The sequence below is a fragment of the Salvelinus sp. IW2-2015 genome, linkage group LG31 (assembly GCF_002910315.2).
Source record: "Salvelinus sp. IW2-2015 linkage group LG31, ASM291031v2, whole genome shotgun sequence".
Lineage (NCBI taxonomy): Eukaryota > Metazoa > Chordata > Actinopteri > Salmoniformes > Salmonidae > Salvelinus > Salvelinus sp. IW2-2015.
The window spans coordinates 21,043,084-21,058,959 of record NC_036870.1 but is presented as its reverse complement, the minus strand read 5'-3'; the positions used below and the strand labels follow the sequence as shown (position 1 = coordinate 21,058,959).

Sequence of the window (15,876 nt, the reverse complement as noted above, 5' to 3'; positions counted from 1 at the left end):
GACCTCTGACTGTTTCATCCTAACATCGTTGGTGCCGACGTGGATAACAATATCTCTATACTCTCTACACTCGCCAGTTTTAGCTTTAGCCAGCACCATCTTTCAGATTAGCCTTAACGTCGGTAGCCCTGCCCCTGGTAACAGTGTATGATCGCTGGTGATTCGTTTAAGTCTAATACTGCGGGTAATGGAGTCGCCAATGACTAGGGTTTTCAATTTGTCAGAGCTAATGGTGGGAAGCTTCGGCGTCCTGACCCCGTAACGGGAGGAGTAGAGACAAGAGAAGACTCGGCCTTAGACTCCGACTCGCTACTTAATGGGGAAAACCGGTTGAAAGTTTCTGTCGGCTGAATGAGCGACACCAGTTGAGCATTCCTACAGCATTTCCCTCCAGAAGCCATGAGAAAGTTGTCCGGCTGCGGGGACCGTGCGGGGGGTTTATACTACTATCTGTACTTACTGGTGGCACAGACGCTTTCATCCTTTCCTACACTGAAATTACCCTTGCCTAACGATTGCGTCTGAAGCTGGGCTTGCAGCACAGCTATCCTCGCCGTAAGGCGATCGTTCTCCTGTATATTATGAGTACAGCGACTGCAATTAGAAGGCATCATGTTAATGTTACTACTTAGCTTCGGCTGTTGAAGTGCTGACGAACCATGTCCAGATAAAGCGTCCGGAGTGAAAAAGTGGAATGAGGGAAAAACTAAAATATAAACGGTAATTAAAAGGTTAAAATCGTGAAGTTGTCAGCTAGCAACAAAACGCACAGCAACACGTCTGCAAGTTCAAGTTCAAACTGATAACCTGAATGACCTAGAAAGTTTTGGAATGCTATTAAGTCTATGTGCTGGTAACAGTAATGTTAATGAATTACCGTCATGTGTTTTGAAGGACTCTGTTGCTGTATATGACAAAACTGAAATGCTGAATTGTTTCAATGAGCACTTTGTATCATCTGGTAGGCTGTTTGATTCAGTGTCTTCTATCTCTGTACAACCTGTGTGGATGAACCAGTGAGAGCTGGTCAAAAACTTTAGCTTTTTGCCATTCTCAGTGCAGTGGTACATAAAGCCCTGAAATCCTTAGATCAAAGAAAGCCTGCAGGTCCTGATCTTTTGGATCCCTGCTTTTTAAATCTGGCAGCTGATTTCATAGCTGAACCACTTACATATCTGTTCAATCTAACCTGGAATGTAAAATTCCAAAGATCTGGAAATCAGCATTTGTCCTACCACTTTTAAAAGTGGGAGATCCAACTCTTTTAAATAATTATAGGCCAATCTCAAAGCTGTCACCCCTGGTGAAAATACTTGAAACCCTTGTAAGTGAACAGCTAAAAGAGTTTTTATTTACTAACTCTATTTTATCAATGTACCAATCGGGCTTCAGGAAGAAGCATAGCACAATTACAGCAGCCATGAAGGTTTTAAATGATATCACTGAGCCCTTGACAAAAACAGCACTGTGTCTATCTTTTTATTGATCTCTCTAAGGCTTTTGATACAGGTTATCATGCATACTAAGGCAGAGATTGTTGAGTGTCGGTCTTTCGGAGCATGCAGTGCATGGTTTGCTAATATCTGTTGATAGAACTCAGTGCACTCAATTTGATGGGCTTATGTCTGTTAAATTGTCTGTCCTGAATGGTGTGCCCCAAGGCTCTGTACTTGGTCCTCTCTTATTCACTATTTATATAAATGATTTAGACAAAAATGTCAAATGCACAACTTCATTTTTATGCTGATGATACTGTTATTTATTGTTGTGCCTCGTCGCTTACAAAAGCTTTCCAGAACTTGCAAACTGCTTTTTATACTGTTCAACATACCTTGTGTCAATTGAAGTTTATCCTCAATACTGACAAAACTAAACTAATGGTGTTTTCTACTGCAAGAAATAGACCTCTGAACCTTTCACCTATTACTACCTGTCAGGGCAAGGAGATTGAGGTTGTAACCTCATATAAATATCTTGGAATTCTAATTGATGACGGCCTCTCTTTTAAATTGCATATTCAACAACTTACAAAAAAATTGAAGCTGAAATTGGGTTTTTATTTTAGGAATAAGGCCTGTTTTTCTTTTGAAGCCAGAAGGAGGCTAGTATCAGCTACATTTATGCCTTTACTAGACTATGGGGATATTTTATATATGAATGCTTCCGCTCAGTGTTTGAGATCAATTGACACTCTTTACCATGGCACTTTGAGATTTATTTTAAACTGCAAAACCCATACGCATCACTGCACTTTGTATACCAGGGTTGGCTGGCCTTCTCTAGTCACTCGTAGGCTCAGTCACTGGTATATACTTTTATTTACAAAGCCATTTTGGGTTTACTACCTTTTTATTTGGGCATTTTTATTGTTCAGAAATGTGGTGGGTACTCTCTTCGTTCGCTAGACTTTATCCTGCTAACTGTTCCAAATGTCCGAACTGAATTTGGTAAAAGGTATTTTATGTACTCTGCGCCATCGTCTTGGAACACCTTACAAAATAATTTTAAACTGGAAGAACTTGTCCCGATTGGTGTTTTTAAATCACTGATGAAGGACTTTGAGGCTGATTCCCTGACCTGTCAATGTTTTTAATTTGCTGTTTTTGATTTTGTTATACTCTTGTGAATTCAATGGTTTTTACTAGATTACTTGTAGTTTTTCATGTTGTCTGTCTGTCTAATTTTTGTAATGACTTGGTGCTGCCTATCTTGGCCAGGACGCTCTTGAAAAAGAGATTTTAAATCTCAATGAGCCCTTCCTGGTTAAATAAAGGTTAAATAAAAAATGTAATAAAATTTAACTAGGCAAGTCAGTTAAGAACAAATTCTTATTTACAATGACGGCCTACCAAAAGGCAAAAGGCCTCCTGCGGGGACGGGGGCCTGGGATTTAAAAAAATAAATACAATCTAAATATAGGACAAAACACACGTCACAACAAGAGAAACACAACACTACATAAAGAGAAACCTAAGACAACACCATAACAAGGCAGCAACACATGACAACACAGCATGGTAGCAACACAACATGGTAGCGACACAAAAACATGGTACAAACATTATTGGGCAAAGTCAACAGCACAAAGGTCAAGAAGGTAGAGACAACATTACATCATACAAAGCAGCCACAACTGTCAGTGAGTGTCCATGATTGAGTCTTTGAATGAAGATATTGAGATGTCCAGTTTGAGTGTTTGTTGCAACTCGTTCCAGTCGCTAGCTGCAGCGAACTGAAAAGAGGAGCGACCCATGGATGTGTGTGCTAATAGCTACCTGGTATGAAAAAAGTGTTTGTTGAGAAAGCTCTAACGCAGTTAAGATTTCCAATTCTGATTATTTTCTTTTTAATTGTGATTTATTCAACCCAGATGCAAATGCGGTTGCATTATTTTTTATCAAACCTTTGGTGGCCTCCCATAGAATCTGGGGGTCATCGACGGAATTTGTATTGATCAGTATAAATGTATTTAGTTCGATTTCAAATTGATCACAGAATGTAGGATTTTGTAGAAATTTAAACGTTGAAACGCAATGTTGTGGCTCTTTTAGGAGATTCTGACATTTTGTAATTGGTGGTAGTAGTAGGCGTGGTGATCAGACAAGTTCATATGTCAAATTTTTTTTTAGAAAATAGAGGTGTAGATAATATAAAATCGATTCAGGAGAATGTTTTAAGCCTATTTGAGTAGAAAGTGTACTCGTTTGCTTTTGGATTATGTGCTCGCCAGGCATCAATGAGGTTGTAATCAGAGGGTATATGTTGGAGAGCCTGGATTGTAGTTGGTTATATTAGATTTGTCCCGCGTGTTCAAAATGGCATTCCTGTCTGTCCCAATATCCAGATGGAATTCAGTTAATTCTAACATTATGCTGTTCAGAGAATGAAAATAAATAGGATCATATGAATTTGGAGCATACACAGTACAGTAATAAAGTCAGTTTCTGCTTTCTTGGTCTTCGCCTTAACCCAATATGGTGATTTTGAGCTTCTTATTCATCATTATGATTACACAATCAGTTTTGTTTGGGGCTGATGAAAAGCAGTCATTTTGTACAAATGGTTCTGCTTTCTATCTGCGTCCTAATGGAGCAGGTCCTAATCGTCCTAATGGAGCAGGTGTGTTTTTGGAGCATTGCTATATCAATATAGTTTCTTGCTTGGATGTCACGATAGTGGTAGGACAATTTAGGCCTTTCAAATTCCAAAAGAGAACAGCTAGTGTTGCCATTGTTTTTCAGAAAGAAATGTTATATTAACTTCTACCGAGTCAGAAACCCGGATCCGGGAGCACCCCCCACCAGTAAAAAAGCTGAATAGCATAGCTAGCATAGCGTCACAAGTAAATAGTAGCATCTAAATATCATTCAATCACAAGTCCAAGATACCAGATGAAAGATCCACTTCTTGTGAATCCAGCAATCATTTCTGATTTTTAAAATGTTTTACAGGGAAGACACAATATGTAAATCTATTAGCTAACCACGTTAGCAAAAGACACCATTTTTCTTTGTCCACCATTTTTTCTCTCCACCAGTAGCTATCACCAATTCGGCCAAATAAAGATATTGATAGCCAACTAACCAAGAAAAAACTCATCAGATGACAGTCTGATAACATATTTATTGTATAAGGATAGTTTTTGTTAGGAAAAATGTGCATATTTCAGGTAGAAATCATAGTTTACAATTGCACCCACCATCACAACTCGACTAGAATAAATACAGAGAGCAACGTGTATTTCCAATTTACTCATCATAAAACATTCATAAAACTAGACAAAGCATAGCAATGGAAAGACACAGAGTCTTGTGAATTCAGACATATTTCAGATTTTCTAAGCGTTTTACAGCGAAAACACAATAAATCGTTATATTAGCATACCACATGTGCAAACGTTACCCCAGCATGAATCCAAGCAAGGGGAGCGATAACGTTATGATCACCAAAAATATATAAATTTTTTCACTAACCTTCTCAGAATTCTTCCGATGACAGTCCTGTAACATCATATTTCAACATACATATAGAGTTTGTTCGAAAATTGTGCATATTGAGCCACAAAAAACCCGTGTTATTACAATGAGATAGTAGCAAAACTGCCCTGAAAATGTCGGGCGCTATATTTAGAGTGATCTAGTCTAATCGATAGCTAATCATAAACTTGACTAAAAAATACAGGGTTGACAGGAATCGAAAGACAAATTAGTTCTTAATGCAATCGCTGACTTACATTTCTAAAATTATCCTTACTGTGCATACCGGGTCCGCCAAGCGAAGCTACACATAACAAAATGGCGACATATGCGTTTAAATTCTTTCAACAGAACAGCGATTTATCATCATAATAGTTCTTACTGTGAGCTGTCTTTTCATCAGGTATCTTGGGCAATGTATCCTTTCTTGGGTCTAATCTTCTTTTGGTCGAAAGCTGTCCTCTTGTCCGTCGAAATGCCCACTAACGTTCGACCGGGACCCGAAACGTGCCCGGCGCTTCAAATAGCATCACAAAGCAATGCCTCAAAATCGCACTAAACGGATATAAATTGCTATAAAACGGTTTAAATTAACTACCTTATGATGTTTTTAACACCTATAACGAGTAAAAACATGACCGGCGATATATAAGTGGCTAAACCAACGCTTGGAAAGAGAGAGAGTCCGACGTCCATCTTGCGTGAGGCGCAGCAGGAAAAGAACGGTACATCGGTCTTTCGCGTTTTATACTGGCCCTGATTGCGCAATCGACTCCATTCAACATTGTCACCTCTTACTGACATCTAGAGGAAGGCATGGGCAGTGTTTGTATCCTCATAGGATTTACAGGGACTTTAAAACTGACCTGGGACCAGAGGCCAAAATTTCTGAAATCTCACTCCATATCAGGAAAAGTGCTGTAGAATGAGTTCTGTTTCACTCAGAGACATAATTCAAACGGCTATAGAAACTAGAGAGTGTTTTCTATCCAATAATAACTATAATATGCATATTGTACGAGCAAGAATTGAGTATGAGGCAGTTTAATTTGGAGACGATAAATGCTAACGTTGAAACAGCACCCCCAATATTGAGAAAAGGTTAATGATATAATTGTTATCTTTAGTGTTGATAAGCCCATAGATGTGTAACAAAAAGCAGGACCCACAGGGAAACTCACCCATTGGTCTTTCCCACCCAGAAAACCGTCCCTGTAAACCTTCCCCTCCCTAACCTCCCCAGTTCCCCCTGCCCTATCATTACACAGTTACTGCATGTGGCAGCCTTACACATGGAGTCTCTTAACGGGATTGCAGCCATAAGAAGTTGACGGGATGATATGACAACAGCCAGTGAAAGTGCAGGGTGCCAAATTCAAAAAACAGAAATCTCATCATTAAAATTCCTCAGACATACATGTGTCTTATACCATTTTAAAGGTAATCTTGATAACTTCGTATGGCTGCAGGGGCAATATTGAGTAGCTTGGATGAAAGGTGCACAGAGGTGCCCATATTTAACGGCCTGCTCCTCAGTCCCAGTTGCTAATATATGCATAGTATTATTCATATTGGATAGAAAACACTCTGAAGTTTCTAAAACTGTTTGAATTATGTCTGAGTATAACAGAACTCATATGGCAGGCAAAAACCTGAGAAAAAATTCAAACAGGAAGTGGAAATTCTGAGGCTGGTTGAGTTTCAACCAAGATCCCATTGAAATCACAGCGAGATATGAATGAGTATTCACTTCCTACGGCTTCCACTTCCTACGGCTTCCACTAGATGTCAACAGTCTGTATCACCTGTGGGTCTGAAAAGATGCTTCTCTTCCCCAAAAGTGTGCTGTGAATTCTACTACATTGAAAGCCAAAAGGAGTTTAACATCCTGTCATTTTTAAGCATATCCCCCCAAAAAAATCCCGATCCCAGGCTGTGTCATTACCGGCCGTGACCGGGAGTCCCATAGGATGATACACAATTGGCCCAGTGTCGTCCGGGTTAGGGGATGGTTTGGCCGTGGGGGTTTACTTAGCTCATTGCGCTATAGCGACTCCTTGTGGCGGGCCAGGCGCCTGCAGGCTGACTCCGGTCATCAGTTGAACGGTGTTTCCTCCGACACATCAGTGCAGCTGGTTAAGCAAGCGGGTGTTAAGAAGCACAGTTTGGCAGGTCATGTTTCGGAGGAAGCATGACTCGACCTTTGCCTGTCCCTATCCTGTTTGGGAGTTGCAGCAATAAGACAATCGTAGTCACGAAATTGAGGAGAAAAAGGGGCAAAAGAAATTACAAAAAAATATATATTTAAAAAAAGTAACTCTTGCAGACGTGTTTAGAAAATATACTAGAACGATTAGTGGAAGCAGGGTGGTAGCTCCACTCCCCTTTCTTTGCAAGTTACGGGCAAGTCTATTGGCCAAATGTCCCCTCACCTTCTGAAATTCGAAAGATCGAACACCTATGAAATTGTGATTTATCCATCCGAAGTTGACGAAAGTTGTGACAAAATCTGCAGACCGGAACAATGTTCCTCGTTAGTGGTCGCATCCCACAGTCTGTTGAAAGATGCTACGATACCAGTTATGTTACATGCGTACATCCACGAGAGTAATATATGCTAGTCAGCCTGATTACCAAATAAAAACAACTGTACGATGGTACATTTTGAACACTCCAACCTGATGTCCTTCTAAACATTTTTGTAAAGTTGTGGTTTTTGTCTTGCCTTGTCTCATTAGCTGATACTGTTTGGTCTGGACTGTCCTTTGAGATTCAGAGTTGACTATAAAGGTGTTGTCCTACAGATTGTCCTGTACCTTCTTCCCAGAGATAAACATTATGGTTAAAGCCCTGTGAAATATGAAATCTATAAGCCTTGTGGTGACACTGTTAGTTCTCCCTCCACCCCCAGGTCTGAGTGCACTCATCGAGTGCCACAGTCACGGCCAGCCCCCCCTCTACCTCTGCCAGGTGTGTGGGTGTAAAGTCTTCCAGAACTGCATCGTCGTCCATGTAACCACAGACTGCCACCGACTTTCCTACCTGGTAAGTAACAAGGAACCATCATATGGAGTACCACATAACTAGTATTGGGAATTTTCCAGTACATGTGGGCACATTATACATCTAAGCAGAATAAGTGCACTCTATATGTGTGTCTAGGTCATTAGGCTAAGGGAAGCCATTACCTAGTCCAGTGAGGTTCATTAGACGTACATTAGGAGCATAGGTTTGTATTACTTAACCTCTCTGGAATATGTGGCACGGTAGCGTCCCACCTGGCCAACATCCAGTGAAAATGCAGAGCGCCAAATTCAAATGAATTGCTATAAAAATTCAACTTTCATGAAATCACACATTCAATATACCAAATTAAAGCTAGACTAGTTGTGAATCCAGCCAACGTGTCAGATTTCAAAAATGCTTTACGGCGAAAGCAAACAATGCTATTATCTGAGGATAGCACCCCAGCAAACAATCACAGACCATCATATTTCAACCCTCCCGGCGCATCACAAAACGCAGAAATAAAGATATAATTCATGCCTTACATTTGACAAGCTTCTTCTGTTGGCACTCCAATATGTCCCATAAACATCACAAATTGTCCTTTTTGTTCGATTAATTCCGTCGATATATATCCTAATTGTCCATTTATTTGGCGTGTTTGATCCAGTAAAAAAAACCTTGTCCAACTACTACAAAAGTTACCTGTAAGCTTTGTCCAAACATTTCAAACTACTGTAATACAACTTTAGGTATTTTTTAACGTAAATAATCGATAAAATTGAAGACGGGATGATCTGTGTTCAATACCGAAGGAAAACAATGTGTAGCATGCTTTCTGGTCACGCGCCTCTAACAAACAGTACACTTCACTGGAGCCTCATTCTGAATATGGCTACTTCTTCATTTCTCAAAGGAAAAACTCAACCAATTTCTAAAGACTGTTGACATCCAGTGGAAGCGATAGGAACTGTCAGAAGGTCCCTTAGAAATCTGGATTCCCAATGAAAACCCATTGAAAAGAGTGACCTCAAAACAAAAAAATTCTGAATGGTTTGTCCTCGGGGTTTTGCCTGCCAAATAAGTTATGTTATAGTCACAGACATGATTCAAACAGTTTTAGAAACTTCTGAGTGTTTTTCTATCCTATACGAATAATAATATGCATATATTAGCATCTGGGACTGAGTAGGAGGCAGTTTACTCTGGGCACGCTTTTCATCCAAACGTGAAAATGCTGCCCCCTAATCCATAAGAAGTTAAGCACCATTAGACATGCACCTGCCTTGGGAGTGTGCATGTCTGTTTATTTTGGTACCATTGCTATGGCCTAATGTTTACTGTTGTACCATTTGCTATGGTACTAAGTGTTGTGACTCTTTACTCAATACTTTTGTTGAAGCACGTTTGGCAGTGATTACAGCCTCAAGTATTCTTGGGTATGACACTACAAGCTTGGCACACCTGTATTTGGGGAGCTGCTCACATTCTTCTCTGCAGATCCTCTCAAGCTCTATCAGGTTGGATGGGGAGCGTCACTGCACAGCTATTTTCAGGTCTCTCCAGAGATGTTCGATCGGGTCAAGTCCGGGCTCTGGCTGGGCCACTCAAGGACATTCAGAGTCTTGTCCTTGAAGCCACTCCTACGTTGTCTTGGCTGTGTACTTAGGGTCGTTGTCCTGTTGGAAGGTGAACCTTTCACCCCAGTCTGAGGTCCTGAGCGCTGTGGAGCAGGTTTTCATCAATGATCCCTCTGTACTTGGCTCTATTCATCTTTCCCTCGATCCTGACTAGTCTCCCAGTACCTGTCGCCCCCGATTGCTCCGTTTGGCCAGGTGGCCAGCTCTAGGAAGAATCTTGGTGGTTCCAAACTTCTTCCATTTAAGAGTGATGGAGGCCACTGTGTTCTTGGGGACCTGCAGAGATTTTTTGGTACCCTTCCTCAGATCTGTGCCTCGACACAATCCTGTATCGGAGCTCTACGAACAAATCCTTTCGACCTCATGGCTTGGTATTTGGTCTGACATGCACTGTCAACTGTGGGACAGGTGTGTGCCTTTCCAAATCTTGTCCAATCAATTAATTTTACCACAGGTGGACTCCAATCAAGATATAGAAACATCTCAAGGATGATCAATGGAAATGGGATGCACCGGAGGTCAATTTCAAGTCTCATAGCAAAGGGTCTGAATACTTTTGTAAATAAGGTATTTGTTAGGTTTAGACATTTTTCAAATGTATTAAAAACAGTTATCGCTTTGTCATTATGAGGTATTGTGTGTAGATTGATGAGGGAAAAAATATAGACATTTTAGAATTAGGCTGTAACTTAACAAAATTTGGATAAAGGGATGTGGTCTGAATACTTTATTAATGCACTGTAAGTACCAGGTGACTAGTCCCTCCAAGTATATAGAGTAGTAGGCAGCGTTGTAGTACTCGAGTCCGGTCTTGAGACCACATATTGAGTGTCTCGTCGGAAACATTTGTACTCGGTCTCGGACAGTGAAGACTCGTAGTTTTTCACTTCACTGGTCTCAGGAAGAAATTATCAGCTTCCATTCACTCAGTGCATGAAACCACTTCGCCAGGCCAAATATATACACTCCTTTCTTGAACCATTCATATCTTAAGTCTTTATCTATCTAGACATGTTTGCGCAGTGGTGAACCTATAGGCCTTCAGTGTGTGACAGGTTAGTACAGTGGTGAACCTATAGGCCTTCAGTATGTGACAGGTTAGTACAGTGGGTGAACCTTATAAGCGATCAAGTGTGTGGGACTGGGTTAGACAGTGGTAACCTATAGGCCTTCAGTATGTGACAGGTTAGTACAGTGGTGAACCTATAGGCTTCAGCGTATGTGACAGGTTAGTACAGTGGTGAACCTATAGGCTTCAGTATGTGACAGGTTAGTACAGTGGTGAACCTATAGGTCTTCAGTATGTGACAGGTTAGTACAGTGGTGAACCTATAGGCCTTCAGTTGGTGACAGGTTAGTACAGTGGTGAACATGTAAGGCGCTCTATCAGTATGTGACGGTTAGTCAGTGGTGAACCTATAGGCCTTCAGTGTGTGACAGGTTAGTACAGTGGTGAACCTATAGGCCTTCAGTATGTGACAGGTTAGTACAGTGGTGAACCTATAGGCCTTCAGTATTGGTGACAGGTTAGTACAGTGGTGAACCTATAGGCCTTCAGTATGTGACAGGTTAGTAAGTGGTGACTATAGGTCTTCAGTATGTGGACAGGTTAGTACAGTGGTGAACCTATAGGCCTTCAGTATGTGACAGGTTAGTACAGTGGTGAACCTATAGGCCTTCAGTATGTGACAGGTTAGTACAGTGGTGAACCTATAGGTCTTCAGTATGTGACAGGTTAGTACAGTGGTGAACCTATAGGCCTTCAGTGTGTGACAGGTTAGTACAGTGGTGAACCTGTAGGCCTTCAGTATGTGACAGGTTAGTACAGTGGTGAACCTATAGGCCTTCAGTGTGTGACAGGTTAGTACAGTGGTGAACCTATAGGCCTTCAGTATGTGACAGGTTAGTACAGTGGTGAACCTATAGGCTTCGTATGTGACAGGTTAGTACAGTGGTGAACCTATAGGCCTTCAGTATGGTGACAGGTTAGTACAGTGGTGAACCTATAGGCCCTTCAGTATGTGACAGGTTAGTACAGTGGGTGAACCTATAGGCCTTCAGTATGTGACAGGTTAGTACAGTGGTGAACCTATAGGCCTTCAGTATGTGACAGGTTAGTACAGTGGTGAACTATAGGCCTTCAGTATGTGACAGGTTAGTACAGTGGTGAACCTATAGGCCTTCAGTTTGTGACAGGTTAGTACAGTGTGAACCTATAGGCCTTCAGTGTGTGACAGGTTAGTAAGCAGTGGTGAACCTATAGGCCTTCAGTATGTGACAGGTTAGTACAGTGGCTAACCTATAGGCCTTCAGTATGTGACAGGTTAGTACAGTGGTGAACCTATAGGCCTTCAGTATGACAGGTTAGTACAGTGGTGAACCTATAGGCCTTCAGTGTGGCTAACCTTTTGCCCTTCAGTGTGTGACAGGTTAGTACTAGAGGTCGACCGATTATGATTTTTCAATGCCGATACCGATTATTGGAGAACAAAAAAAGCCGATACCGATTAATCGGCCGATTTATTTAATAAAATAAAATTTTAATATATATAATACACACACACACATTTTTGTAATAATGACAATTGCAACAATACTGAATGAACAATGAACACTTTTATTTTAACTTGATATAATACATAAATACACACACACGCACATAGCTCTGAAGTGACAATGATACTGAAGAGTCTGCTTAGGAGACAAATACTCTCAACTGTTTGAATAAAAATAGAGTTTAAGTTACCTGTGATGAATGTTGAAAACAAAAACTTTAAATTTCTATATGCAGGAAATCCTATTTTAATAATGGGCATGGTAAGAATTGACAACCAAAGTGCGAGTCATAATTCCCATGACACCTTCTAGCAAAATCTGAAAAGGGGTTCCTTCATTTATTCCATAGGATATTTTTAGATTCACTTAAAATAAGGTCTGTGTTTCGTGTAGGCTTACATCACCGTGCCAATTTTATAACTGTAGATATCCATAGGACAAGGTAACTCTGATCAATATTGGCTAAATATAAGCGAAGATAAAWRWWWWTGTAGRGYGGAYTTATGAAAATATGTTGACAAACGTTACCTTATCCTAGTGAGATTTACACGGKTATCAAAACGTCGAGGCGGTTTAAGCCTGCACGAAACACAGACCTTATTTGAAGTAGATCAAGACATTYTCTATGGAAGACATGAACGGTAAAATAACGAAGGAACCCCTTTCAAATTCAGCCGCAAGTTATTACAGGAATWATAACGCGTCGACTATTTCTCTCTAAACCATATACCTTTGACTAATCCGGAAACTATCACCTCGAAAACAAAACGTTTATTCCGTTCCGTATTTTATCTAACGGGTGGCATCCATGAGTCTAAATATTCCTGTTACGTTGTTACACAACCTTCAATGTTGTCATAATTACGTAAAATTCTGGCAAATTAGTTCGCAAAGAGCCGGGCGGCCCAAACTGTTGCATATACCCTGACTCTGCGTGCAATGAACGCAAGAGAAATGACACAATTTCACCTGGTTAATATTGCCTGCTAACCTGGATTTCTTTTAGCTAAATATGCAGGTTTAAAAATATATACTTGTGTATTGATTTTAAGAAAGGCATTGATGTTTATGGTTAAGTACACATTGGAGCAATGACAGTCATTGATTGATTGTTTTTTATAAGATAAGTTTAATGCTAGCTAGCAACTTACCTTAGCTTACTGCATTCGCTAACAGGCAGGCTCCTCGTGGAGTGCAATGTAATCAGGTGTTAGAGCATTGGACTAGTTACCTGTAAGGTTGCAAGATTGGATCCCCCGAGCTGACAAGGTTAAAAATCTGTCGTTCTGCCCCTGAACGACAGATTTTTAACCATGTCAGATCACCCTGAAATCATCCATAAAGTAGCCTACACAATTGCAAAGCACGTGAAATGTATTGACATGGGTGCCGCACACACAGCCAAGTTTCAGCGGAATATAATTTGCAGGCAGCAAGAATGCTCAGCTCAACTGGTTTTGACATGGAGCAGCTCACAGAATAATGACTTCGGTAGCCGGTAGGGTAGGAAATACTTTTCAACTTACGCTGTCTACCAGTAAATGCTAATTAAGGTAACAATGGGTATGCAAACCAGCTATTGAAAAAGTTTGGTCCAAAGTGTTGGTTAGTAGGCTATTTGTGATAGCCAATTCGGTCATCATGAGCTGTTTGCATCAGAGGCGTAGGCATGGGTGGGCCTGGGTGGACACAAGTGTGATTTTGAGAGTGAAAAAAAACGGGATTTTTCAAACAGGGTGCCTTTTCTTCGCTGAGTAAACTCAAATTTTGAGTTTACTCACTTCTCCAGACACCACTGCATAGGGCTGATGGAAAGACCACAGTCACGCACTGCATGATGTTAAAGGATAAGCAGTCCATTCACATTCACATAATAAGCCAGTAGGTCCCAATCATAAGAATACAAAAACACAACCAATAGGCTAAGCATTTCCCAATCGAAATGTACAACTATTACTTCCCATTGCAAAATAAAACATTTTACACAAAGTAACCAGTGACCTAAAGTTTAAATGCAACAATGTTTCACACACAAGTTATTTTCAAAGAGATGGCTAACAGCAGGTGATCTGCAATAAAAAATTCTCAGTTACACTCACCAGTTGATCATTTGAAACTTAACCTTTGCCTTCTATCTAGCATCTGATGGCCTAGCTAATGGCTGACTTAAATAGCTAGATTTTATCTCCCCAGAGACCAGCAAAGAAAAATCCTAATTAGATTTTTTTTTTAATTCGTTCCTTTCCAACAAAAACTGAAGAGATTAAATCAGAACATAATATGAAAAAATATAATTATAATTATTTTATAAATCCTGAGCCTTTCTCTGAAGGTGTAGAAGGCCCATTGCTCCTACTGTGTTTGGGTTAGTAATAATTTGTACAGTGGCTCTATTTTCCCTCAGCATTTTTTCACTATTCTGAATGTCTAAAGAATCCATATGTTCTTTTGAAATATGAACACAAAAATACTGGACATTTTGAGCTCTTATCATGGTCTTGAATTGGATTTGCATTTTTCTGGTCTCGGTCTTGACTGTGTGTCTCAGTCCCCTTGTCCCCCTCCTCGGTCTTGACTTGGACTCAATTTGCTCCGGTCTCGCTTTAGCTGGTCTCGAACACAACACTGGTAGTAGGTGAATAGTCAATCAGATGATATAAATACCAGAGCCCGGTTGCATAAAACATCTTAAAAGTTGAGGAATAATATTCCCTTACCTAAGGGAATTGTTTAAATGCGTAGCCTAGAGCCCCTCAAATATTTCCTTAGGTAAAGGCATAGTGGTAACCAGAAAGAGTATCTGGTTACCATGGAGACGGCCTGATTCACTTACTAAACGTCTCATCAAAGAGATCCCTTTAATTTTGTGAGATAGCCAAATAAAACTTCTACAATCAAGACAGGATAACCAAATTGCTTCAGAAGATAAAAAACATGTTTCTTGCAGAGGATTGTGCCATGGATTGTGCACCTTCCATCGTTTAGCTAAATAGCTAGCTGGTTGATGTTTTCCTTTTGTAACCCGAGCAGATGAATCAATGTATTTATAAAGCCCTTCTTACATTAGCCTAAAACCTCAAACAGCAAGCAATGCCGGTGTGGAAGCACGGTTGCTAGGAAAAACTCCCTAGAAAGGCAGGAACCTTGGAAGAAACCTTGAGAGGAACCAGGCTGGGCTGGGTGGAGATTATAACAGAACATGGCCAAGATGTTCAAATGTTCATGTAATCACAGTGGTTGTAGAGGGTGCAACAGTTCAGCATCTCAGGAGTAAATGTCAGTTGGCTTTTCATAGTCGATCATTCAGAGTATCTCTACCACACCTGCTGTCTTGAGAGAGAACTTAAATTCACACAGGAGAAATACTTCAAAGAGAGTACTTAAATTCACACAGGACACTGGATAAGACAGGAGAAATACTGCAGATAAAACAGACTGACCCTAGCCCCCTGACACAAACTATTGCAGTATAAATACTGGAGGCTGAGACAGGAGGGTTTGAGACACTGGCCCCGTCCGACGATACCCCCAGACAGGGCCAAACAGGCAGGATATAACCCTACCCCACTTTGCCAAAGCACAGCCCCCGCACCACTAGAGGGAGATAAACAGACCACCAACTAACTACCCTGATACAAGGCTGAGTATAGTACACAAAGATCTCCTCCACCGCACAAGCCTGAGGGGGCGCAAAACCA

At 40.7% G+C, this 15,876-nt stretch overlaps 1 protein-coding gene and 1 long non-coding RNA gene across 2 annotated transcripts in view; one reads left to right on the top strand and one right to left on the bottom strand.

Moving 5' to 3' along the window:
- Positions 1-15,876, top strand: part of LOC111955542 (uncharacterized) — a 73,896-nt gene that overhangs the window by 42,741 nt on the left and 15,279 nt on the right. The window contains exon 31 of the mRNA XM_070436452.1: positions 7,888-8,021. Within this exon, the coding sequence (XP_070292553.1) occupies positions 7,888-8,021 (134 nt within the window). The remainder of the gene's footprint in view (positions 1-7,887; positions 8,022-15,876) is intronic.
- LOC139023369 (uncharacterized) lies at positions 11,353-11,785 on the bottom strand. The gene is made up of 2 exons (XR_011474503.1): positions 11,670-11,785; positions 11,353-11,542 (listed from the first exon to the last, which is right to left on the bottom strand). It is a non-coding gene; the product is annotated as an uncharacterized lncRNA (long non-coding RNA).